Genomic DNA, 24,567 nt, shown 5'->3' on the forward strand with positions numbered 1-24,567 from the left:
TACGTCTCCTCCCGCTCCCTCCTCAGTTCTACATTTGATCACAAACACAGATTATCTCTGAGACAGGCTCACAATTAGAGACTACAGGAACGCTGAAGTGATGGTGAGTGCTGAGGTGGGAGAGAGGGAGTAAAGAGGGAGATACGTTCTGTTTCCGAATCTGTTGGTGTATAATGGGACTGTGAGGAGGGAGCTTCACTCTGTAACACTCACAACACGCTGGAGGAGCTCAGCAATTCGGGCAGCATCCGTGGAACGATCAATCAACGTTTCGGGCCGGAACTCTTCCACGGGTACTGCCCGACATGTCGAGTTCCTCCAGCGTGTTGTGAATGTTGTTTTCACCGCAGCATTGACAGATTATTTTGTGTTTAAACTTCACGCTGTGTTTGACCCCAGGTGTTTGTGATAAGACGGTGCGCGGGAGTTTCTCTCTGTTTCGGACTCTGTGGAGTCTGTGACCGGACGGTGTAGAGAGAGTTTCACTCTGTGTCTGACCCCGGGAGTGTGTGATGGGACGGTGTGGAGGGAGATTCACTCTGTGTCTGACCCCGGGAGTGTGTGATGGAACGGTGTGGAGGGAGATTCACTCTGTGTCTGACCCCGGGAGTGTGTGATCGGACGGTGTGGAGGGAGATTCACTCTGTGTCTGACTCCGTGTGTGCGATGCGACGGTGTGGAGGGAACTTCACTCCCTGTCTGATCCTGACGACTGTGAGATGCGACGGTCTGGAGGAAGTTGTACTTGTGTCTGACTCCGGGAGTGGTTGTTCGGACAGTGCCGAGACTCTCGCTCTCTCTCTCTCTCTCTCTCTCTCACACACACACACACACACATTTCAGTGTGTCACTGTTCTGGAGAGCTGGAGAGAGGAGCGAAATTGAAGCAGGTTAGAGGCATTGATGGGAAAGAAATAGGGAGATAGTGAGGGGAGAGTCAGGGACGCAGAGAGAGAAAATAATTGACAGAAGCTGATGGAGGATTTTGAGAGAGCTCCTGAACTCTGTCTGTTGGGCTGACGTCCCTGCTATTTTTATTTCTTGCTGTGTATATAGCTCAGTCAGTGCAGCAGCAAGCTTTCAATACTTCTCTGAAACACAGACACTGACAACCCCCGGCTTATCTTCCAATGGGTGAAGAGATTCAAACCACAGATACCGATCAGCCTGCGCTCTTTTCCTGTGACCTTCAATATCTCAATCTATGATTTCTTTCATAAGTGTTACACAATCTAAAATGGCAATCTACTGCTCTGACGTCTTCTCGGAGGGAGGGGCTCGCTTACTTCGGTGGGTGTTGCGTGTTTGTCCCGGGGCCGTGGTTTCTAGATCAGAGAGGGTCTGAAGCCCCGGCGATAAGCAAAGCAATGGGAGCGCTGACGCTCAAACCAGGAATCACCTGGAGGTTGGAGTTAGCGGGAGAGGGGGCTGGTGTTCGTTGTAAATCTCTCCGACAATAAAAGCTCTGCGTGAGAGACACCATACCCGTCCGTCTCTCCCTCCCTCTTCACTCGTCATCCTCCACTCTTCCCCTTCTTCCATTCTTTTCTCTCTTCTTTCTTCTCTTCCTATATCCTTCCACATTCCATATTCCTTCCCCCACAATCGCCCCTTCCCTGCATCGCTCTTCCCTCTCTTCCTCCGCCCCTCCCTGTTCGTTTCTCTTTCTCCTGCTTTCCCCCTTTAGCTCGCCCTCTGTTCACTCACTCGCTACTCTAAATTCTCTCCCCACATCTCCCACTTCTCGCCCTCCTCTTCTTTCATTCCGCCATCCCTTTCTGACCCCTGTATCCCACGTCTCTCTTTCCGCCAAGCCCTAACCTCCCCTCACTCTCCCCTCCCTGAGCATCTCCCCACTCTCACTACTCTTCCCCCTGCCACTCTCATCGCTCCAGACCACCGCCTCTCACACCCTCAATCTCCCTCTTCCCAGGCACTTCCTCCCCTGCTCTCGGCTGCTCTTTTTATCAGCTGCTCATCCGTTGTTTGTTTCTGTCGGCCTGACTCCGCGGGGAACAGGGGCTTCCTCTGACAACGATCACATCCCCTCGCTGAGTTGAGAGACGCAAAGAATCCGAGACAGCATGGAAGACAGGCAGACTTATGCGAATGTTCAGCTCGTCAAACCGGACTTACGGTTTCCATCGAGAAGTGAGTGAGGCCGTGACGGAAGGAGGGAGTTTCAATCTATTCTGTCCCCTGGAGTGTGTAATGGGACGGGGTGGAGGGAGCAACACTCTTTGTCTGACAGTCGGAGCGTGTGATTGGACGGGTGGAGGGAGCGACTCTCTGTTTCTGGCTCTGGGAATGTGTAATGGGACAGTGGGGAGGGAGCTTCACTCTGTGTCTCATCCCGTGTCTGTGTGTTGGCATGGTGTGGAGGGAGATTCACTCTGTTGCTGACTGCGGGAGTGGGGAATGGAACGGGGTGGAGGAAGCTTGACTCTGTGTCTGACCCCGGGAGTTTGTGATAGGAGCCTGGGTCGCGGCGTCACCCTGTTTCTGACTCTCACTGTTCTTTTCCCAGCTGAACCTGATGTATCGTACGCGAAACCGAATATCAAGGGCCTCTCCGTTCCCCGGACAGATGCAGGTCAGTTTCACTTTGTTGTTTTGACTCTGTTCAGCCGATATGTCCATTCCTGTCGAGAAATCTCGTGGCACGGGTGCAGTTGACACTAATGATTCCCTGTTTGAGAATGATTCCGAGGCAATGCGTGGGAGACGCGATGAGATACGAGCTCTGTGGGATGGTCGATGAGGGGGGAGCGCTCTGGGAAGGGGCGGGGTAAGGCAGAGCAGGAGGCGGGACGGTAGAGACGGAGGGCTGTGGAAAGTGATGAGAAGATTGCTCTGGGTGGGATCGGTGCAGAGAACGTCACGGGATTTGTGGTGTGGTGGGAGAACCGTGTGAGGGGGTTAAATTGGGGGGCACTGAGGAGGGGGCTCTGTGTGGTGGGGGGGGGCGTGGTGCGACAGCAGGGAGTGCTGCGGCATGGCCAATAAGGAGGAAACCCCTTGGGAGGAGTGGCGAGGAGGGAGGAGAGTAGAAAGAGGCAGTGAGGAAGGGGAACTCTATAAAATGTGAACAATACTCTCCGCGTTCTAACCCTGCTCTCTCATCATTTCTACTCTCTCTCCCCTGCCTCCCTCTTTCTCCCCCCTATCTCTCACACGCTAATCCGCTCTCACCTTCTTTTCTTCTTCTCTGGCCCACTAATTCTTTCTCTTACCCTCATTCTCTCCACTTTCCCTACCCTTATCACTGTTTCTACCCTTCTACGCCTCCCGCTCTCTCCGTTGCCATTTCCCCTCTATCTAACTCTCTTTCCCCATTCTCCCCTTTCCCACACTCTCTTTCATATTGTCCTTCTCCACCGTCCTCGTTCTTCTCGCGCACTCTTTCCCTCACTCCGCTCACTTCGCCCCGCCACTTTTTCTCCCTCCTGTCTCAGTCTATCTCCCCGTTCACACCCTCTCGCTGTGACCCAATCTTCCGAGCAACTACCCCCTCCACACCTTCTCACTCTCTGTATTCACCTCGTCCCTCTCTCCCCACGCTCTCCCCTCTCTCTTTACCCTCTCTATTTAACCTGTCTCCCCTTCTGTCTCTCTCCCTTTATTTTGCACCCTTGAGCCTCCCAAGTTTCCCCTCCCTCAGTCCCCCTCTCTCACCTTCTCCTTCGCTGATGTTCTCACCCCTGCCTCTCCCCTACGCATAATATCTCTCCCTTTTCTCCCTCCCTCTCTCTGTCTTCCCCTTTCCGTCACCGTTCTCTCTCCCCCATTCACTCCCATCTTCTCACCCATCGCTCAAATCGCTCACTCCTCTCTGCCCAGTCCATTCATCCTTTTCATCCTCACTCTCCTGCTCTTTCTCCTCGGCTCTTTCCCCTCACTTGCACCTCTCTCTCATCTTCAATATCTACCACTCAGCCCTCTCTTTCCGCACTCTATCTTCCCGCATCGCTGCTCCGTTTCTCTGTCCTCACTCCTCCACCATGCTTTACTGCTCTGTCCTCCTTCTAAATCTCTCTCTCTCATTCTCTCCTCTTTCTTCCCCAGACCGTCTGACCTCCACCTACTCCGAGCTGAACATTGGGAAAGACGAACACCTCATCACTGAGGATGAGGTTCCTCCCATTGCCTCGAGTTCCGGCGAGCTGCGAGTCACTGCACGAACAGGTCAGAGTTCACAGTACCGACACTGAAGAGGTCACGTGTCATACTCACAAGTGTCCAAGTTTCTAATGCATCTGCCTCGGCCACTACCTCTGGCAGCTTGTACCACTGACTGACCGCCATCGGGGTAACAAAAGTTTGTTACTCGGCTCCTGACATTTAACACGTTTTAATTGGCTCTGCTCCATTGATTGTCCTCTTCCCAGGAAGTGACAATCTGTCATTTCAGGCACTTTGTTCTCAGTCAGCTTGAATCGCGCAGATCAGGCTGCCTCACCTCCAAGGCCTTCATCCACACATCCCGCTGCATCGCTGAAGCAGCCTCCGTAATAAAGACTCCGACCCACCCAGGATAATGTTCTTACGAGACCCCCGCCCAACCCATACTCTCCCACATCGGGGAAGATACGTAAACAAGCCTCGCCAGGCACAAAGGCAGTTTGTGCCCGCTTTTATCAGACTATACAGTGGTCCCCGATGACGGTAATGCACTCTAGACATCGCCGTCTGCTACGTCGTATCCCCTTGAATATTAATATCTGCCTGCACTGTACTTTCTCTGTAACTGTGACACTTTACTCTGCGCTCTGTTATTCTTTTCCCTCTTTTACTCCTATGATGTGATCTGTATCTATGACATTCCACTGGGACATCTCCTCTTTGAGATATATACAATGATCTGAATGCAAATGTAGATGGGTGGGATAATACACAATAGACAATAGGTACAGGATTAGGCCATTCATCCCTTCGAGTCAGCACCGCTATTCACTGTGATCATGGCTGAACGTCCAGAATCAGTACCCTTTTCCTGCCTTCTCCCCATATCCCTTGACTCTGCTACCTTTAAGAGCTCGATCTAAATCTTTCTTGAAATAATCCAGAGAATTCGCCTCCACTGCCTTCCTAGGCAGAGCGAGGACCTTTATGTCCTCGTGTCCACGTGAATGGTACCTGAGGATTGGAGGGAGGCGAATGTTTACCCGTTGTTCAAAAATGTTAGTAGGGACAGTCCGGGTAATTATAGTCCAGTGAGCTTTCCGTCTGTCTTGGAAAAGATTCTTAGAGATTGGATCTCTGGGCGTTTAGAAAATTATGGTCTAATCAGGGACAGTCAGCATGGTTTTGTGAACGGCAAGTGATGTCTATCAAGCCTTTAGAGTTCTTTGAGGAACTCTAAAAGAAATCATTTTAAGCACACCTACTGAACTCTCTCCCATCTGAACCATTCAATCTTAGAGCGTGCCGTCTATAAAAAAAAAAAAAAAAACTCCCTGTAGAGTTATTGAAGCAACACTTTCAGTACGCTGGATGAACTCAGCAGGTCGGGCAGCATCAGTCAGAAACGATGAGTCGACGTTTCGGACCGGAACCCTTCGTCAGGACTGAAGAATGAAAGATGGGGAAGGATTTGAAGAATGCTTGTAGCTTCAGTTGAAAGACCAGTAACTTGAAAGATAAAGGGGTGGGGGAGGGGAAGCAGTGACTTCATAGCCCTGAATAAATGGGTGGTAGAAGAAGGAGGCGGAACCATGAGGGAGCTGGGGGACGAGGTAGAGTGAAATAAGGATAGAGGAAGGGAGGGGGAGGGAATTACTGAAAGTCGGAGAATTCTATGTTCATACCAAGGGGCTGGAGACTACCTGGACGGTATATGAGGTGTTGCTCCTCCAACCTGAGTTTAGCCTCATCATAGAGGTAGAGGAGGCCATATATGGACATATCTGAATGGAAGTGGGAAGCAGAGTTGAAGTGGGTGGCTACCGGGAGATCATAGCTGTTGTGGCGGACGGAGTGGAGGTGCTCGACGAAGTGGTCCCCCAATCTGCGTCGGGTTTCATCGATGTAGATGAGGTCGCACCGGGAGTACCGGATCCAATAGTCGACCCCAACAGACTCACAAGTGAAGTGTTGTCTCACCTGGAAAGACTGTTTGGGGCCCTGAATGTTTGCAGGAGATGAGGTGTAGGGACAAGTTTGGAGGAGCAACACCTCATATACCGTCTCGGTAGTCTCCAGCCCCTTGGTATAAGCAATTCCTGCTTGTCTTCCTGCTCTTCTGCAGCAGTGACACTATCTCTGATCAACAGTCCCACCTCTTTTGCCTCTCTCCCTGTCCTTTCTGAAACATCTAAATCCTGGCACTCGAAGTAACCATTCCTCCTCCTTCTATTTCTCTGTCTCTCACATTCTCTTTCTTTCTTCCCAGACGGTGTCACATCCATCTACTCAATGCTGAACCTTCGGAAAGACGACATTCTCATCGATGATTATGAAGATCCTCCCATTACCTCGGCACCAGCCGAAATGCCAGTGACTGCACAAGGAGGTCAGAGTTCACAGTTATGACGTCACTCTGAAGTGGTCACGTGCCATACGCCCAACAATTCAAGTCCTAATGCATCGGCATCCATCACTTCCTCTGGCAGCTCGTTCCATAGACAGACCGCCGTCTGGGTAAAAACAAAATCGTCACTCGGGTCCCAGTTTAAATCTCTTTCTGCTATCATCTCAGACATGTGCGCTCCGGTCCACGGTTCCCCAAGATTAAAGAAAATTACAGTGCGCATTCACCTTCTCTGTGTACCCACGTGTTTGTATACACCCCTGTAAGGTCACCCCTGCGCTCCAAGGAATAAAGTCCCCACCTGCTTGACTTATCTCCGTAACTGAATCCCTCGAGCCCCGGCAATATCGTCGTAAATCTCCCTCTGCAATCTGTCCAGCTCATTGATATCTTTCCTATAGCAGGGCGACCAAAACTAAACACCGTACTGCAAGGGCGGCCTCACCGACGTCTTGTACAACTGTAACGTGACCCCTTAATCCTGTACTCCGTGCCCTGATTGATGAAGGCCGGGGCGTCAGACACCTTCACCGACCCCTCTACCGGTAACTTCACTCTCTGGGAACGTTGGACGTGGGGCCCTTGGTCCCACTGTTATTCAACACACGCCAGGGTTTCTCCCGAACACTGTGAACGTTGTACCCTTGTTTTCCTTTCTGAAATACGATAGCTCGCACTTATGAGAAATAAATCACATTTGCAACTGCTCTGCCCCCTTCCCCAGGTAATCGAGATCCCAGTGTAAGCGGTAACTGTCTTCACTGTTTACCTCGGCATCGACGTTAGTGTTGTGTGCAGGCTTACCAACCGCGACCAATATAATCTACCACAAATCGTCGATATAATTGATAAAGATCACTGGTCCCACCCTTGACCCCGGTGAACACCATTAGTGACGGGCTTTCTGTCTGAGAAACGAACTTCAAACGTTATGAGGAAAAGGCAAACTTAATAGGCCGAATAGCATACTTCTGCTCCTATATCTTATGGTCTTGTGCTCTCTCCACAGGTGCGCACGAACAGGAGCCGAAAGAGTACATCGGAAATAGACCGTACCGTAAGATCTACCTACTCTGCATCATTACGTGCATCCTTGCCGTGATTGTGGCCGGGCTTTCGATCCACGGTGAGCCGAACGGGGTCCGGGTGGAGTCAGACCGCAAATAAAGAGAGTGGAACAAATTGTTATTGTAAAACACTACAGTGACGCAGACACGCCCCTTACCGTAACAACACAATAACTCCTGACCATAACACAGACACACCGCTAACCGTGACAAAGACACGACCTTTACCGTAACACATTCAGGACTCATCCAGACAATCCTGTCACCGTCGCACGGACGCGAACTTCAATTCGACACAGTTGCACTCCTAACCGAGACAGGGACACGAGCCACATCGTGACACAGACATGGTCCCCTTACTGGGAACATCGACCTGACCCTGACAGTGTAACTGTTACACTCCCCTTAGGCGACACCGAAACTCACCTCACAGTGAGACCGACACGTCCTTCACCGTGACAGTTAGGCACCGCACACCAAGACACCTACACGCTCCTCAACGAGATCCGTCCAGCTCGGTATCGTGACAAAGACTCACACCAACTGTAACACCCATTACCGATACGGTATCGGCCCTCAAAATAACTCCGATTCACCGCTCACTGAGGCACCTCACCGTGACACAGGCAAACCACTCACCGTGATACCGACACTTAATTTCACAGCGTCCCCGACCTAGTAGTCTCGGTGACATCGACACACCTCAGCGAAACACTGTCACACCGATCGTGGCCATGACATGTCTCCAAGGTCGACACAGACACACCCCTCTCTGTGAGATCGGCAGACCCAACACCATGACACAGATACTCCACCCAGCGTGACAACACCAGGTCGCTCACTCTGACATTTCCCTCGCAGTGACATCGAGACACGGTAACCCGGCACACCTCTCGCCGGGGCACAAAAACACCTATCACAGTGACACAGGCTCGTACCTCACAGCAACACGGACATGCCCCGCACGGTACTGATGCGGACCCCGTTGTAACAATAACACCTTCACCGGGAAATTTATAAACCGCTCAGCGCGGCACAGACACGCACCGCAAGGTGGCGCTAACGCCTCTCACTGTGCCACCAGCACATCTATCACTGTGACACCCTTCACCGTGACACTGACACATCGCTCTCTGTGACCCATTCGGTAGCGTGACGCTGACTCACGTGTCACTGTAAACGATAAATATCTTTCACCTTCTCTCTCAGTATCACAGATTCGTCAGTCTATGATCACCTCCGACCGAAACTATCGTGAATTAATTTCCCACCTGAATCTCTCCCAGAGAACCTGCCTAAAGAATCTATCTACGCTCAACTCTGATCTGATCGATCTTAGCCGAACGCACACTGATCTCCGTCACCAGTTCACTGACATGGAAACGAAATACAGATCTGTCAACGAAACCAAAGCTCAAATCTGTGAATTGTTGACCAGCAGAAGAGGTGAGGCATCATCCCCTTCTTTAACACGCTCCTCATGACGGGGCAGGCACAGTGAACGGAAACGTCACTCTGTGCTTAACATAGGGAGTGTGTGAAGAGATGGTATATAGGGAGATTCACTCAGTGTGTGACTCGGTGATCGTGTGATGGGGCTGCGCGGAGGAAGTTGGAATCTATTACCGAACCCAGGAGAGTGTGGTGGGACGCTGTGGAGGTGGTTTCACTCTGTGTCTGACCACGGGATTGTGAGACGTAACATTACAGCTTCGCTCTAGGACTGACTCGGGGACTCTCAGATGGGAGGGTGTGGATCCAGCTTCACTCTATGTCTGACAGTGGGATAGTGTGATGGGACAGTGCCCACAGAGCGTCACCCCATGTCTGAATCCATGGCGTTATGGCACCGTGGAGAAAGATTCATCTGAATCCGGGACAGCGTGATGGGACGTTGCAGAGGGGGCTTCACTCTGTGCCTGATTCCGGGAGTGCGTGATGGGCCGGTGCAGAGGAAGCTTCACTCTGTGCTGAATTCAGGAGTGTGTGCTGGGACGGAGCGGATGGTGCTTCACTCTGTGTCAGTCTCAATGGGATCGTAGAGAAAAAGCGTCTGTGTCTGACTCCGGAAGTGTGTGATGGGACAGTGAAGAAGGACGTTCGTTCTATGTGACACCGGATTGTGTGATTGGATGTTGTGGAGAGAGTCTGACCCCGTGACTGTGCCATCGGAGTGTGTGGGCGGAACGTCGCTTTGTGTGAACACAGTGGGGTGTGGTGGGTCAGTTCAGGAAGAGCTTCGTTCTGTGACTCGCCAGGGAGTATGTGATGCGACGTAAGAAGGGAGAGTAACACTGTGTAAGACCTGGGATGTGGGATTGGACCATGTGGAGGGAGATCATTCTGTCTGTGACCCCGAGACTGTGTAAAGGGACGATGTGAAGGGAGCTTTATCTGTGACTGACCACAGGAGTCTGTGATGGGACCATGTGCAGGGAGCTTCACTCTGTGTCTGACTCCCGGGAGAGTGTGACGGAACACTGTGGAGGGAGAGTCACTCTATCTCTGACTCCGAGATTGTGTGATGGGACGGTGTGGCGGGAGCTTCATTCTGTGTCTGAATCCGGGAGTGTGTGACGGGACCGTATAAGGGGGAGATTCACTCTGTGTCTGACACTTTGCTCTGTGGTGTGTTGAGAAGCTGTAGAGGGGAGAATCATTCTCAATCTGAAATTTTTCGTGTGTGCTCAGGGAGTTTCTTTCCCTGTCTGACCGCTAGAGTGTGTGACGGTGCCATGGAGAGAGAGATTCACACTGTGTCTGACTCGACTTTGTGGAGGGAAATAAATTGTGTTCTCCGAACTAAGGTGTGTGTGAGGGGCGGTATGGAGGGAGCGTCACTATGTGTCTGTCCCCAAGAGTGTCTGATGAGACAGTGTGGACGGGAGCTTCATTCCACATCGGGCACCTGGAGTGTGTGATGTGTCCGTGGAGACAGAAACATAGAAACATAGAAAATAGGTGCAGGATTAGGCCATTCGGCCCTTCAAGCCTGCACCGCCATTCAGTATGATCATGGCTGATCATCCAACTCAGAACCCTGTAGCAGCCTTCCCTCCATACCCCCTAATCCCTTAGCCACAAGGGCCACATCTAACTCCCTCTTAAACATAGCCAATGAACTGGCCTTAACTGTTTCCTGTGAGGGATAATTCCACAGATTCACCACTCTCTGTGTGAAGTAGTTTTTCCTGATCTCTGTCCTAAAAGGGTTCACCTTTATCCTTAAACTGTGACCCCTCATTTTGACTTCCCCGACATCTGGAACAATCTTCCTGCATCTAGTCTGTCCAATCTCTTCTGAATTTTGCATGCTTCAATAAGGTCCCCCTTCAATCTTCTAAATTCCAGCGACTATAAGCCTAGTCGATCCGGTCTTTCATCATATGAAAGTCCTGCCATCCCACGAATCAATCTGGTGAACCTTCTTTGTACACCCTCCATGGCAAGGTTCTGTTTCCTCAGATTAGGAGACCAAAACTGCACACAATACTCCAGGGGTGGTCTCACCAAGGCCTTATACAACTGCAGTAGAAACACCCTGCTCCTGTACTCGAATCCTCTTGATGTGAATACCAGCAAATCGTTTGCCTTTTCACTGCCTGCTGTACCTGCATGCCCACTTTCAATGACTGGTGTACAATAACACTGGGCTCTCGTTGCACCTCCCGTTATCCTAATCTGCCACCATTCAGATAATAATTGGTTTTCCTGTTCTTGCCACCAAACTGGATAACCTCACATTTATCCACATCAATTTGCATCTGCCCTGAATTTGCCCACTCACCCAAACAATCCAAGTCACCGTGCATCCTCTTAGCATCCTCCTCACAGCTAACACTGCCACCCAGCTTCGTGTCATCCCCAAACTTGGAGATGCTGCATTTAATTCCCTCGACTAAGTCATTAATATATATTGTAAACAACTGGGGTCACAGCACTGAGCCTTGCGGTACCCCATTAGTCACTGCCTGCCATTCTGAAAAGGTCCCGTTTATTCCCACTCTTTGCTTCCTGTCTGCCAACCAATTCTCTATCTACATCAATACCATACCCCCAATAACGTGTTCTTTAAGTTTGCACACTCATCTCCTGTGTGGGACCTTGTCAAAAGCCTTTTGAAAACCCAAATGTACCACATCCACTGGTTCTCCCCTATCCACTCTACTAGTTATATCCTCAAAAAATTCTATGCGATTCGTCAGACATGATTTTCCTTTCACAAATCCATGCTGACTTTTTCGGATGATTTCACCGCTTTCCAAATGTGCTGTTATCACATCTTTGATAACTGACTCTAGCAGTTTCCCCACCACCGATGTCAGGCTAACCGGTCTATTATACCCCGGTTTCTCTCTCACTCTTTTTTTTTTTAAGCGGGGTTAAGTTAGCCACCCTACAATCCTCAAGAACTGATCCAGAATCTAAAGAGTTTTGAAGAATTATCACGAATGCATCTACTATTTATTGGGCTACTTCTTTGTGCACTCTGGAATGCAGACCATCTCGCCCTGGGGATTTATCTGCCTTTAATCCCTTCAATTTATCCAACACCACTTCCCTACTAACATGTATTTTCCCTCAGTTCCTCCATCTCACTGAACCCTCGGTCCACTAATATTTCCAGAAGATTATTTATGTCCTCCTTAGTGAAGACAGAACCAAAGTAGTTATTCAATTGGTCTGCCATGTCGTTGTTCCGCATGATCAATTCACCAGTTTCTGACTCTAAGAACTGCATTTGTCTTATCCAATTTTTTTTTTCTTTTTACATATCTATAAAAGCTTTTGCAGTCAGTTATTAGGTTCCCTGCAATCTTTCTCTCATCAGCTTTTTTTGCCTTTCCTAATTAAGTCATTTGTCCACCTCTGCCGGACTCTGAATTTCTCCCAGTCCTCAGGTGTGCCGCTTTTTTCTGGCTAATTTGTATGTTTCTTCTTTGGAATTGATACCATCCCTAATTTTCCCTGTCAGCCAGAGGTGCACTACCTTCCCTGGTTTATTCTTGTGCCAAACTGGGATGAACAAATGTTGTAGTTCCTCCATGCGATCTTTGAATGCTTGCCGTTGGATATCCTCCGTCAACCCTTTAATTATCATTTGCCAGTCTATCTTCGCTAATTCAGGTTTCATACCTTCAAAGTTACCCTTAATTTCAGAACCTTTGTTTCTGAATTAAATATGTCACTCTCCATCTTCATGAAGAAATCCACTATATTATGATCACCCTTACGCATGAGCCTAGCAGTACAAGATTGCTACTTAACCCTTCCTCATTACTCAGTACCCGGTCTAGAATGATCTGCTCTCTAGTTGGTTCCTGGACATGTTGATTCAGAAAACCATCCCGCATACATTCCAAGAAATCCTCTTCGTCAGTACACTAACCAATTTGGTTCACCCAATCTATATGTAGATTCAAGTCACCCATTATAACTGCTGTTCCTTTATTGCACGCATTTCTAATTTCCTGTTTAATGCCATCTCTAACCTCATTACTACAGTTAGGTGGCCTGTACACAACTCCCACCAGCGTTCTCTGTCTCTTAGTGTTATGCAGCTTTACCCGTATCGATTCCACATCCTCCCGGCTTATGTCCTTCCTTTCTATTGCGTTAATCTCCTCTCTAACCAGCAATGCTACCCGACCTCATTAATTGTCATGTCTATCCCTCTTGAATATTGAATATCTCTGAATGTTGAGCTCCCATCCTTGGTCACACAGGAGCCATGTCTCTGTGATCCCAACTACAGCATATTCATTAATAACTATGTGCACATTCAATTCACCCACCTTGTTACGAATGCTCCTTGCATTGACACACAAAGCCTTCAGGCTTGCTTTTACAACACTCTTAGCCCCGATACAATTATGTTGAAAAGTGGTTCTTTTTGATTTTTACCCTGAATTTGCCGGCCTGCCGCTTTTGCGTTTCACCTCACTACTTGTTGCTCTACCCTCATTTTACACCCCTCTGTCTCTCTGCACTTGTTCCCATCCCCCTGCCACATTAGTTTAAATCCTTCTTAACAACAGTAGCGAACGCTTTCCTTAGGACATTGTTTCCAGACTAGCCCAGGTGCAGACCGTCCTGTTTGTACCCGTGTCAACTCCTCTAGAACAGGTTCAAATGCCCCAGAAAATTGAATCCCTCCCCGTTGCACGATTTTCAACCCACGTATTTATCTGATATATCCTGCTATTTCTACTCTGAGTGTCACGTGGCACTGCTGCTAATCCAGAGATTATTACCCTCGTGGTCCTGCTTTTTAGTTTATCTCCTAACTCCCTAAATTCACCTTCTAGGACTTCATCCCGTTGTTTTACCTGTTTCCTTGGTACTTATGTGCACCCCCACCACTGGCTGTTCACCCTCCCACTCCAAAATGTCCTGCAGCCACTGAGAGACATCCTTGACCCCTGCACCAGGGAGGCAACATACCCTCCTGGAGTCTCGTTTGCTCCCGCAGAAACGCCTATCTATTCCCCTTACAATCGAGTCCCCTATAACTATAGCTCTCCCACTTATTTTCCTTCACCTCCTGTGCAGCAGAGCCACCCATGGTGCCATGAACTCGGCGGCTGCTAACTTCCCCTGATGAGACATCTCTCCCAACAGTATCCAAAACAGTATATTTGTTTAGGAGAGAGATGACCTCAGGGAACTCCTGCACTAGCTGCCTACTGCTACGCTGTCTAGCGGCCACCCATTCCCTTTCTGCCTGTGTAGCCTTTACCTGCGGTGTGGCCAACTCACTGAGCGTGCTATTCACGACTTTCTCAGCAACGCGGATGCTCCAGTATAAATCTAATCGCAGCTCCAGTCGCTCAATGCGGTCTGCCAGAAGCTGCAGGAGGACACAGTTCCTGCACACACAGTCGTCAGGGACACTGGAAGTGCCTGATTTCGCACATGCAGGTGAACAAACCATGGGGCCGATCTCAGCTGTCATGACCTACCGAATACGCCACAGCCTCGCCGCCTTCCTTGCTCCAAGTAAAATACCGCTGCAGACCGTTCTCCTTTTAAAGGAACTTACCCTGCCTTACCTCACTTGGAGTGTAACTCGTCTTCAGCACGGTGTCGAGGGAGCTTCACTCTGTGTCTGATTCGGAGAAAGTGTGATGAGACGCTGGTGAAGGATACTTACACAGTTTCTGACCCTCGCGTGTGTTCTGGGAGAGTGGGCAAGAGCTTTTTTCATGTCTTTCTACGGCTGTCGGTAGTCGGATGGTGCTGGAGGAGCTACACTGTACCACTTCCTTGCGGTGTGAGAATGGACACTGTGATTCTAGCTTAACTCTGTGCCTCATCCTTCTGTTTTATGGTAGAAGGGTGTGGAGAAAACGTCACTCTGTGTTTGACCCCGGGAATGTGTGAATGGACGGCGTGGAGGGAGCTTCATTCTGTGTCTGACCCCAGGATTTTGTACAGGGATCTTTGCTGGGTTTTTGAAATCTGTATTCGGTGACGGGACGGGGTGAAAGAAGCATCACGCGGTGCCTGACTCTGTGAGACCGTGATGGAACGGTGCTGAGGGGAGTTTCATTCCCTGTCTGTTCCCGTGTGTGTGATGAGCTTTGCTGAGGTATTTTCATTCTGTGTCTGTTCCCGTGTGTGTGATGAGCTTTGCTGAGGTATTTTCATTCTGTGTCTGTTCCCGGGTGTGTGATGGGACGGTGCTGATGGAGCTTCGCTCTGTGTTTGTCCGCAAGAGCGTGTGATGGGACATTGGACTATTCAGAGGAAGCTTCATTTTCTGGCTGACCACGGGAGGGTTTGATGGAATGGTGTGGAGGGAATTTCACTCTGTGCCCGACCCCGGGAGTGTGGGATGGGACGTGTGGAGGGAGCTTCACACAGTGTCTGACCCCGGGAACGTGTGACGGCATGGTGCGGAGGGAGTTTCACACTGCAGTGGCATGCAAACATTTGGGATTCCCTGATCAAAATTTCTTTTACTGTGAATAGCTAAGCGAGTAAAAGATGAACTGATTTCCAAAAAACATAAAGTTAAAGATGACAGTTTTCTTTAATATTTTAGGCAAGAGAACTTTTTTATTTCCATCTTTTACGGTTTCAAAATAGCAAACAATGAAAAGGCATGAAGAAAAAATATGGACACCCTGCATGTCAGTACTTAGTAACACAACCTTTGGGAAGAATCACAGCTTGTAGAAACCATAAAAACATTACAGCACAGAAACAGGCCTTCTGGCTCTTCTTGGCTGTGCCAAATCATTTTTGGTGTGGTCCCACTAACCTGCGCCTGGACCATATCCCTCAATACACCTCACCTCTCATCATTGTACCTGTGCAAGATTTGCTTCAATGTTAAATATGAGCCGGCATTTACCACTTTATCTGGCTGCTCATTCCGCACTCTTACCTCTCTATGAGTGAAGAAGCCACCGACCCCTAATATTCTCTTTGAGATTTCCCCCCTTCACCCTTAACTCATGTCTTCTCTATTTTATTTGTGTTTTTTTATCTCCCCTTGCCTCTGTAGAAAAAAAGAGCATGTTTGCATTCACCCAACCTATACCCATCATAACCCGTCATAATTAAGATACATGGATATATATACACCCCAATTGTATGCACCTCTATCAAATCCCCCCTCATTCTTCTACGCTCCAGGAAATCAAGTTCTGCCCTTTACAACCTCTCTCTGTGACTGAGTTTCTCAAGTCCCCGCAACATCCTTGTAAACCTTCTCTGCATATTGGAACCATGTTAATATCCTTTCTGTAATTAGGTGAGCAAAACAGCAAACAATACTCCAAATTCGGCCTCACCAATGTCTTGTACAACCGCTCCATAGCATTCCAATCCTCTGTCAATACTTTGATTTATAACACGATGTTCCAGAAGCTGTCTTTACGACACGATCTGCCTGTGACGCCCCTTTTAGAGAATTTTGCATCTGCGTTCTCAGACCCCTCTGTTCCACCGCACTCCTCAGTGCCCAACCATTTACCTTCTATCTTCTACCTTGGTGTGTCCTTCCAAAGTGTAATACCTCACACTTATCTGTATTAACCTCCATTTGCCATTTTTCAGCCCATTTTCCAGCTGGTCAAAATCCCTCTGCAAGCTTTGAAAAGCTTCGTCACTGTCCACTACTCCTCCACACTTGGTATGATCAGCAAATTTGCTGATCCAACATATCACATTATCATCCAGCCATTGATACAGATGACAAATAAAAATGGACCCAGTACTGATCCCTGTGGCACACCACCAGTCACAGGCCTCCACTCAGAGAAGCAATCCTCCACTACCACCCTCTGGTTTCTCTCATTGAAGCAATGTCTAATCCAATTTCCTACCTCTGCATGTATAGCTAGCGACTGACTCTTCCTGACTAACGTCCCATGCGGGACCTTGTCAAAGGCCTTACTGAAATCCATATAGACAACATCCACTGCGTTTCCTACATCCACCCTCCTGGTAACCTCCTCGAAAAACTCTAATAGATTTGTTAAACATGACGTTCCACGCACAAACCCGTGTTGACTCTCCCTAATAAGTCCCTGTCTATCCAAATACTTGTAGATTCTGTCTCTTAGACCTCTTTCCAATAATTTATCTCCTAATGATGTCAAAACTAACAGCCTATAATTTCCGGGATTACTTTCTGAGCCTTGATTAAACTAGGGAAGAGCATGAGCTATCCTCCAATTCTCCGGCACTTCACCTGTCGATAACGACATTTTAAATATATCTGACAGGGCCCCTGCAATTACAACACTAGTCTCATTTAAGGTCCGAGGGAATACCCTGTCAGGCTCTGGGGATATATACCTCAAGATTGCAAGCACCTCTTCCTCTTGAATTTGTATCGGTTCCGTGGCCTCATTTGTTGTTTGCCCGATTTCTATTGACTCCATGCCAGTTTCCTTAGTACATAACGACACACAAAAAGAATAAAATAAAATAAAATAAAATCTCCCCTATTTCGTCTGGTTTCATACATAGCCGACCACTCTGATCTTCATTAGGACCAATTTTATCCCTTACTCTCCTCTTGCTCTTAATAAACCTGCGGAAATTCTTCGGATTATCCTTCACCTTGACTGTCAAAGCAACCCCGTCTTCCTCTAGCCCTCCCGATTTCTTTGTTAAGTACTTTTTCACTTGTTTATATTACTCAAGCACCTTATTTACTCCCTGTTTCCTATACATGTAAAATATCTTCTCTCCTTCTTTATCAGTGTTCCAATATTCCTCGAGAACCTAGCTTCCTTACTCTTACTCACTTTTCCTTTAATCCTTACAGGGAAATTCAACTCTGCACTCTCAAAATGTCACCTTTGAAGGCCTCTCACGTATCAATCATATCCTTGCCAGCGAACAACCTGTCCCATCCACGCTTTTTAGATCCTTTCTCATTTCTTCAAATTTGGCCTTTTTCCAGTTTAGAACCTCAACCCGAGGACCAGAGGTATCTTTATCCATGGTCAAATTGAAACTAATAGTGTTATGAAAAGTGGAATCAAAGTGTTCCCCTACACACACTTCCGTCACCTGTACTAACTCGTTTCCAAATAGGAGATCTAATATTATATCGTCTCTGGTTGGTAGCTCTAAATATTGATTTAGAAAACCTTTCTGAACGCATTTTGCAAGCTCTAACCCGTCTAGACCTTTAACAGTATGGGACTCACAATCAGTATGTGGAAAACTAAAATCCCCTACTATCACAACTTCATGTTTCTTGCAGTTGTCTGCTATCTCTTTGGAGATTTGCTCCTCCCATTCTCGCTGACTATTGGGTGGTCTATAATACAACCCCATTAATATGGTCATACTTTTCCTGTCTTTCAGCTCCACCCATAAGGCCTCGGAAGACAAGCCCTCTGATCTGCCCTGACTGAGCACTGCTGTGAGATTTTCCCTGACCAGCAGTGCCACACCCGCTTCCCTTCATTCCTCTGCCTCTATCACGTCTGAAACATCGGAACGCTGGAACATTAAACTGTCAGTCCTGCCCCTGCTGTAGCCAAGTTTCACTAATTGATATTATGTCGTAATTCCATGTGTCAATCCACGCCCTCAGCTCGTCAGCCTTCCCCAGGATACTTCTCGCTTTGAAATAGAGAACACATCAGATGATTATTACAACCACACATAACCCTTCTGTTTGTGACTTTCCATGAACTTTTAACACCAATTATTTTCACCCCCGCTCCACTATCTGCTCTGGCACTCTGGTTACCATCCCCACCCCCCTGCCGATTTAGTTTAAACCCTCCACAATAGTACAGACAAATTTCCCAGCAAGAATATTGTCTCCCCTGTAGTTCAGGTGTAACCCGTCTCTCTTGTACAGGTCACAGCTGCCGCAGAAAAGGTCCCAAAGATCCTGAAATCTGAAACTCTGCCCCCTACACCATTTCTCAGCCACGTGTCCATCCGCCAGAGCATCCTATTCTTACCGTCACTGGCACGTGGCACAGGTGGCAATCCTGAGATTACCACCCACCCTGGAGGTCCTGCTGTTTAACTTCCGACCAAGGTCTCTATACTCACTCTTCAGGACCTGCTCCGTGGGGAGGGACGTGTAGACTAGGGAGTCGCCGAAGGAACGATCCCTTCGGAAAGCGGAGAGGAGTAGAGAGTGAAAGATGTGTTTCCTGGTGGGTCCTGTTGAATTTGGCTGAAGTTGCGGAGGATAAGGTGCTGGATCCGGAGTCTGGTGGGGTGGACGGTGAAGACAAGGGGGTCTCTGTCCCTGTTGTGGTGACGGGAGGATGGGGTGAGGGCTGAAGTCCGGGAATGCAGGAGCTGCGGGTGAGGGCATCATTGATGACGGTCGAAGGGTCTGATCCCGTGTGGTGTTGGTTGGGACGGAATGGAGGGAGATTCACTCTATCTCTCACCCCGATGTGCGTGATTGGACGGTGTGCAGTGATATTCACTACTCCTTATTCCTATTTCCAGAGCATACGTGTTCCAAGGACTGGATCACAAATAAAGACCGGTGTTATTTCGTATCCACGTCTGAAACATTTTTCCCAACAGCGATGCAAGAATGTTCAAACCGTGATGCAAGGCTGCTTGAAATCAATTCAAGAGATGAAGCGGTATGTGTCACATCACAAGAAGATCTCACAAGAATCATCAGACACTTCCGGGGTGAGACACAGAGTGACACCCAGACTACACTCCCAGGACACATTCTCGGGTTCAGACATAGAGTTATCTCCTTCCACACCGCCCCATCACACCCCCGGGTTCAACCACAGAGTTACTCCCAGAATACACTCTTAGTACACATTCTCGGGGTCAGACACAGAGTTAAGCTCCCTCCACACTGTCCCATCACACACTCCCGGATTCGAACACAGAGTGAATGTTCCTACACAGCGCCCCATGACACATTCATGGATATGGCACATAGTGAATCTCCCTCCACACCGTCCCATCACACACTCCCGGGGTCAGACACAGAGTGAATCTCCCTCCACACCGTCCCAACACTCCCCCGGGTTCAGCCACGGAGTTACTCCCACAGTACACTCCTAGCACACTTTCTCGGGGTCAGACACAGAGTGAATCTTCCTACACACCGTCCCATGATACATTCACAGGATATGGCAAACAGTGAAGCTCCCTCCACACCGTCCAATCACAGGTTCATGTTGTAATCAACTGAGAGAAACTCCGTACATACTTTTCGATTCTTGGCATTAATCAAATAAATTTAATTTCACAGAGCTTTGTATCCGACAAACTTGTGTACCGAAACAGTGCATACTGGATTGGAAAATGCGAAGACGGGTGAGATTTGGATTGCTCTGTGGTGTGAGAGTTGGGTATTGACATAACCCTGACGGGAGAAAGTGGGATTAGTTTCGAATGAAACTGTACATGGTTCTCAGGAGAGTGTGGTACAATGAGGACATTTTAAGTCCGACACGTGTCTGTCGGGGAATGTCCGGGCAGTGGGGATAATTCGGAAACTGCCTGGGGGCAGTGTGGAGAGCTCAGGACACAGGAATTATCTCATTTTTTGTACTGACGCATATCGGTGAGGAAAGCGCGGTGGAGTGGGATTATTTTGGAGATAGTCGCCGGGCTGTGAGGAGAGGGATTAACAGCGGCATTTGTTTGGTGAATGACATAGATCTGAGGGGCGAGAGTAGGACAACTGGATTAGTTTGGAGGCCGATACAGGGCGCTAATGGGACTGGTTTGCAAACTCACGTACGGATGTGGGAGAGAGGGTGCCAGTTGTACAAGTCTGGGAGCGGACCAGAGTTTATGGTGAGTGCGCCGTGTACTGCGATATGTTCGGAGACTGACACGATGCTCTGGGTATAGTGAGGGGAAACAGGATTATTCTGGGACCGACACAGGGATGATGCAAGAGTGTGGACGAGAGGGATTCATCTCGGGACAGCCATAAGTCTGTGGGGAGACGGTGGGACAGTGGGGTTTGTTCGGGGAATGAAAGAGATCTGAAGGGAGAGCGTGGTCCTGTTCGATTTGTATGGGGACTGACAGAAGACTGTGGCGAGAAAGCAGTACGGTGCGATTAGTTTGGGGAGACATGGGTCTGTGGGGTGACATTCGGTCTGCACGATTAGTTTGGGAACTGACACAGGATTGTGGGGAGACATTTGGACCATTGTATTTGTCTGGGTACTGGCACGGAGCTGTGGGGAGAGAGTGGATGAGTGGGATCAGCTTGGGGACTGGCACAGGCTGTTAGGAGAGATTGATTTCATGGGCTTAGCTTGTAGACTGTCTCGCCTCGGGTTCTCTGCTGGAGCTGCTTTGTCTCTGTTAAAATTGTTAACCGTCTTGGACAGGAATGTAGACTGGGATCTTCTGTACAAGGTGTCCTCGGGGACGTCAGACTGCAGAGACTGCCACTCGTACCCAGCGAAGAGTTCTTGCAATCATGCTCGGCGTTTCATCTGCGAGAAGTCGGCAGTTTTGTTCCCGCATATTCCTGAACATACTCAGGATCTCTGTCAACAGCCAGTGGAGGCGCCAGAAATCAAGTAACCTACTGACCAACTCCCCTCTTCCCGTTCTATCTGAACCCTCCGTCTCCCTGATCTCTCTCTCACTCTCTCTCTCTCTCTCTCTCTCTCTTTCTCTTTTTCACCCACTATCAACTTAATCATGTGCCGTCTGTGCCAGTGGGGTCGATTTGAATCAAGTATTTACCCCTCTACTTCCCAATTCTCTCTTCGTCAACTATCACGCCTCCATCCTCTCAAACTCCCTGCTCACGCTCTCTACCTCTTCGTCCTACTAGATTCTCCCCACCACACACCAACAGATGTCAGTCCCCTTCGATCCCCTGCGTTGTCGCCATTCCAACCCCGTCCCACACTCCTCCACTCCCTCTACCTTTCCGTGCACCCTCTTTTGCCTCGCCCTTTCTCCGCTCGCTCTTTCTACTCTTCCTCTGCCAACTCTCTCTCACTTTCTCCCCACCCCTACAGCTCTCTCTCCCTTCCGTCCCCGTCCTCTCAAAACCCTCCGTCTCCCTCAGTGCCCTACCTGGTAAAGACCAGCGTGCCAGGTGTCCTGTCCACCAGTATCGGATGTTTTCCACCGGAATCGCAATTTGATTTATTATCTGAAAAAAAATTGCAGCCTGGATTATTTTCTTTGGCAGCATCTTTATCCCAGAATGTGCACAATTAATGTAAATTACAAATTTTAATAAACACAGCAAAAATGTTCTTGCGTTCAAAGATGGGACGGCGCAGGGGCAGAAGCTGGTTCCTGGATGTTGTGTGTGGGTGTTTACACTCATGTGACTCCTCCCCGATGGTAGTAACGAGCAGAGAGTTTCCCCGAGTGGGGAGGGTCCTCAGTGATGGACGGCGCTTTCTCGAGGCATCGCCTCTTTTAAATGTCCTCGATGGTAGGGAGGGATGTGCCCGTCGGACTGGGGTAAGTCAGGCAGTTCTGACGTGCGCGACAGGGAGATCTGTCTTGTCTTGTCCTCGTTTTCGTGGGGTAAGTGAGGCATTCTGCCGTTGCCATGCGTGGGGGGCGGGGTGGGGTGTTGTTTTCCGGTCTTGTCTTGTCTTGGCTTTGCCTCTGTTAGGTAACTCCGGCCGTTCTACAGTTAACTTACGGATGGACCTGTTCCACATTGGTGTGGAGATAAATTTGAGTCCCGGCTTGTCTAGGAATAAGTCCCAGCTCTAAGTCTGTGTACTGTCCTGTCTCATGTTAGTGTCGTGTTAAAGATGATCCCCGGCTTTTCGGAGGATAATTCCAGGCTCTATGTTGATGTACAGTTCCCAGTCTGTCTCCGAGCTGTGGCCTCCGAGTTAGCGACCTCCACATTCCAAGACTCAGGACCCCAGGCTGCAGCCTCCAGCATCAAGACCCAAGACCCCAACCTATCTCCAATCTCAAGCCTCAAGACCCCAGCCTGTCTCCAAGCTTAGGCCTCAAGACCCCAAGCCTGTCTCCAAGCTCAGGCCTCAAGACCCCAGCCTGTCTCCAAGCTCAGGCCTCAGTGCCCCAGCCTGTCTCCAAGCTCAGGCCTCAAGACCCCAGCCTGTCTCCAAGCTCAGGCCTGAAGACCCCAGCCTGTCTCCAAGCTCAGGCCTCAAGACCCCAGCCTGTCTCCAAGCTCAGGCCTCAGGGCTCAAGCCTGTCTCCAAGCTGAAGCCTCAAAACCCCAGCCTGTCTCCAAGCTCAGGCCTCAAGACCCCAACCTATCTCCAATCTCAAGCCTCAAGACCCCAGCCTGTCTCCAAGCTCAGGCCTCAAGACCCCAGTCTGTCTCCTAGCTCAGTTTCAAGACCCCAGCCTGTGTCCTGCAGTCATGTCATGTCCTTGCCCAGTTCAGGGGCCCGAGCCCGCGGCAAGTCCCGGGTTCTGTGTCCTTGTCCAGGCTTTAACTCGGAGCCTAAGCCCAGTCTCCTAGTGCACAGTTCGTTATCCGGGTTCCCTGTTTTGTCCCTGTCTTAGCCCAAATCTGCACTCTTGTCCCTGCTCCGTGTCTGCACCCTGTCACGTCCCTACTCTAGTCAGGTCCTATTCCTAGTACTTCAGTGTCTGTGTCTTGCATTTGGGTCCGCCATGAACGCCCACCTTTGCAACAAGAGGTCTGTTGGGAGGAGATGTGTCAGTGTAACACCGTGTAGATAGAATGCGGTACTGAGATTAATTTGGAAGACACAGGTTTCTGGTGGAAGAGTGGGCAATTGCATTATTTTGGGACCCGACACAGGCTGTCGGTGGAGTGTGTGTCGTTGAATGAATTTGTGGACTGACGTGGACTGTGGGAAGACAGTGGGAAGCGGAAGTGTTTTGGTGATAACAGAAATCTGTATGTAGAAAGTTGGGCAGTGAGATTATTTTGGTGACAGGCACTGGGCCGTGGGGAGAGGGTGGAGATGCGGAGCTCTTTTGGGAACTGACACCGGTTGTGGGGGAGGGTAAGGTAGTGGGAGTACTTTATGACTGACACAGATCTGTGGAGACAGAATTTATCAGTCGGATTGATTTGGGCATTGACAGAGGTCTGTGGGAAAAGAGTGGGAAGTGGGAGTGTGTTGGTTTCCGACAGGTCTATAGGGAGATGGTTGGGCAGTGGGATTATGTCGGGGACTGGCACACGTCTGTGCGGTGAGAGTGGGAAGTGCGAGTATTTTGGGGAACGACACTGGGCTGTGCGGAGAGAGTGAGGCAATGGGTGTACTTTGGGGATTTACACAAATCTGTGGGGTGAGAATGGGAAGTCTGACTATTTTACGATATAAAGCAGGCCTGTGGTAGACAGTGAGACAGTGGGAGTATTTTGGGGACTGACATAGGGCCTTGGGAAGAGAGTGGCGCTGTACGGATATTTTGGGGAACGGCACGGGACCGTCGGGAGAAGGTCGGGTACTGTGATCATCCTGGTGTCTGACACCGGTCTCTGGGGACAGGGTGGGGCAAGGCACTACTTTGGGGACTGATGCAGGTCTGCAGGGAGAG

At 49.3% G+C, this 24,567-nt stretch overlaps 1 protein-coding gene across 2 annotated transcripts; it reads left to right on the plus strand.

Annotated features, from left to right (window-relative positions):
• Positions 1-24: 24 nt before the first annotated feature.
• On the plus strand, positions 25-22,318 carry LOC140207772 (oxidized low-density lipoprotein receptor 1-like). 2 transcript variants are annotated; one of them, XM_072276327.1, is made up of 9 exons: positions 25-103; positions 2,528-2,593; positions 4,066-4,185; positions 6,392-6,511; positions 7,539-7,655; positions 8,806-9,042; positions 19,546-19,688; positions 20,321-20,385; positions 21,420-22,318. In XM_072276327.1, the coding sequence occupies exons 4-9, from the start codon at positions 6,415-6,417 to the stop codon at positions 21,616-21,618; spliced, it is 858 nt and encodes a 285-aa protein (XP_072132428.1). In that variant the 5' UTR covers positions 25-103; positions 2,528-2,593; positions 4,066-4,185; positions 6,392-6,414; the 3' UTR covers positions 21,619-22,318. The 2 variants fall into 2 exon arrangements, with proteins under 2 accessions (XP_072132428.1, XP_072132427.1); XM_072276326.1 differs by lacking the exons at positions 20,321-20,385; positions 21,420-22,318 and having other exon boundaries at positions 19,546-20,173.
• The last annotated feature ends 2,249 nt before the right edge of the window (positions 22,319-24,567 follow it).

Source organism: Mobula birostris, chromosome 13, assembly GCF_030028105.1.
Source record: "Mobula birostris isolate sMobBir1 chromosome 13, sMobBir1.hap1, whole genome shotgun sequence".
NCBI lineage: Eukaryota > Metazoa > Chordata > Chondrichthyes > Myliobatiformes > Myliobatidae > Mobula > Mobula birostris.

Bases quoted from the DNA above. Each gene is read 5' to 3' on its own strand.
- LOC140207772 (XM_072276326.1), top strand. From the start codon at position 6,415: ATGCTGAACCTTCGGAAAGACGACATTCTCATCGATGATTATGAAGAT. The intron at 7,656-8,805 runs GTGAGCCGAACG...CTTCTCTCTCAG, and splicing joins GGCCGGGCTTTCGATCCACG to TATCACAGATTCGTCAGTCT. The intron at 9,043-19,545 runs GTGAGGCATCAT...TCCTATTTCCAG, and splicing joins ATTGTTGACCAGCAGAAGAG to AGCATACGTGTTCCAAGGAC.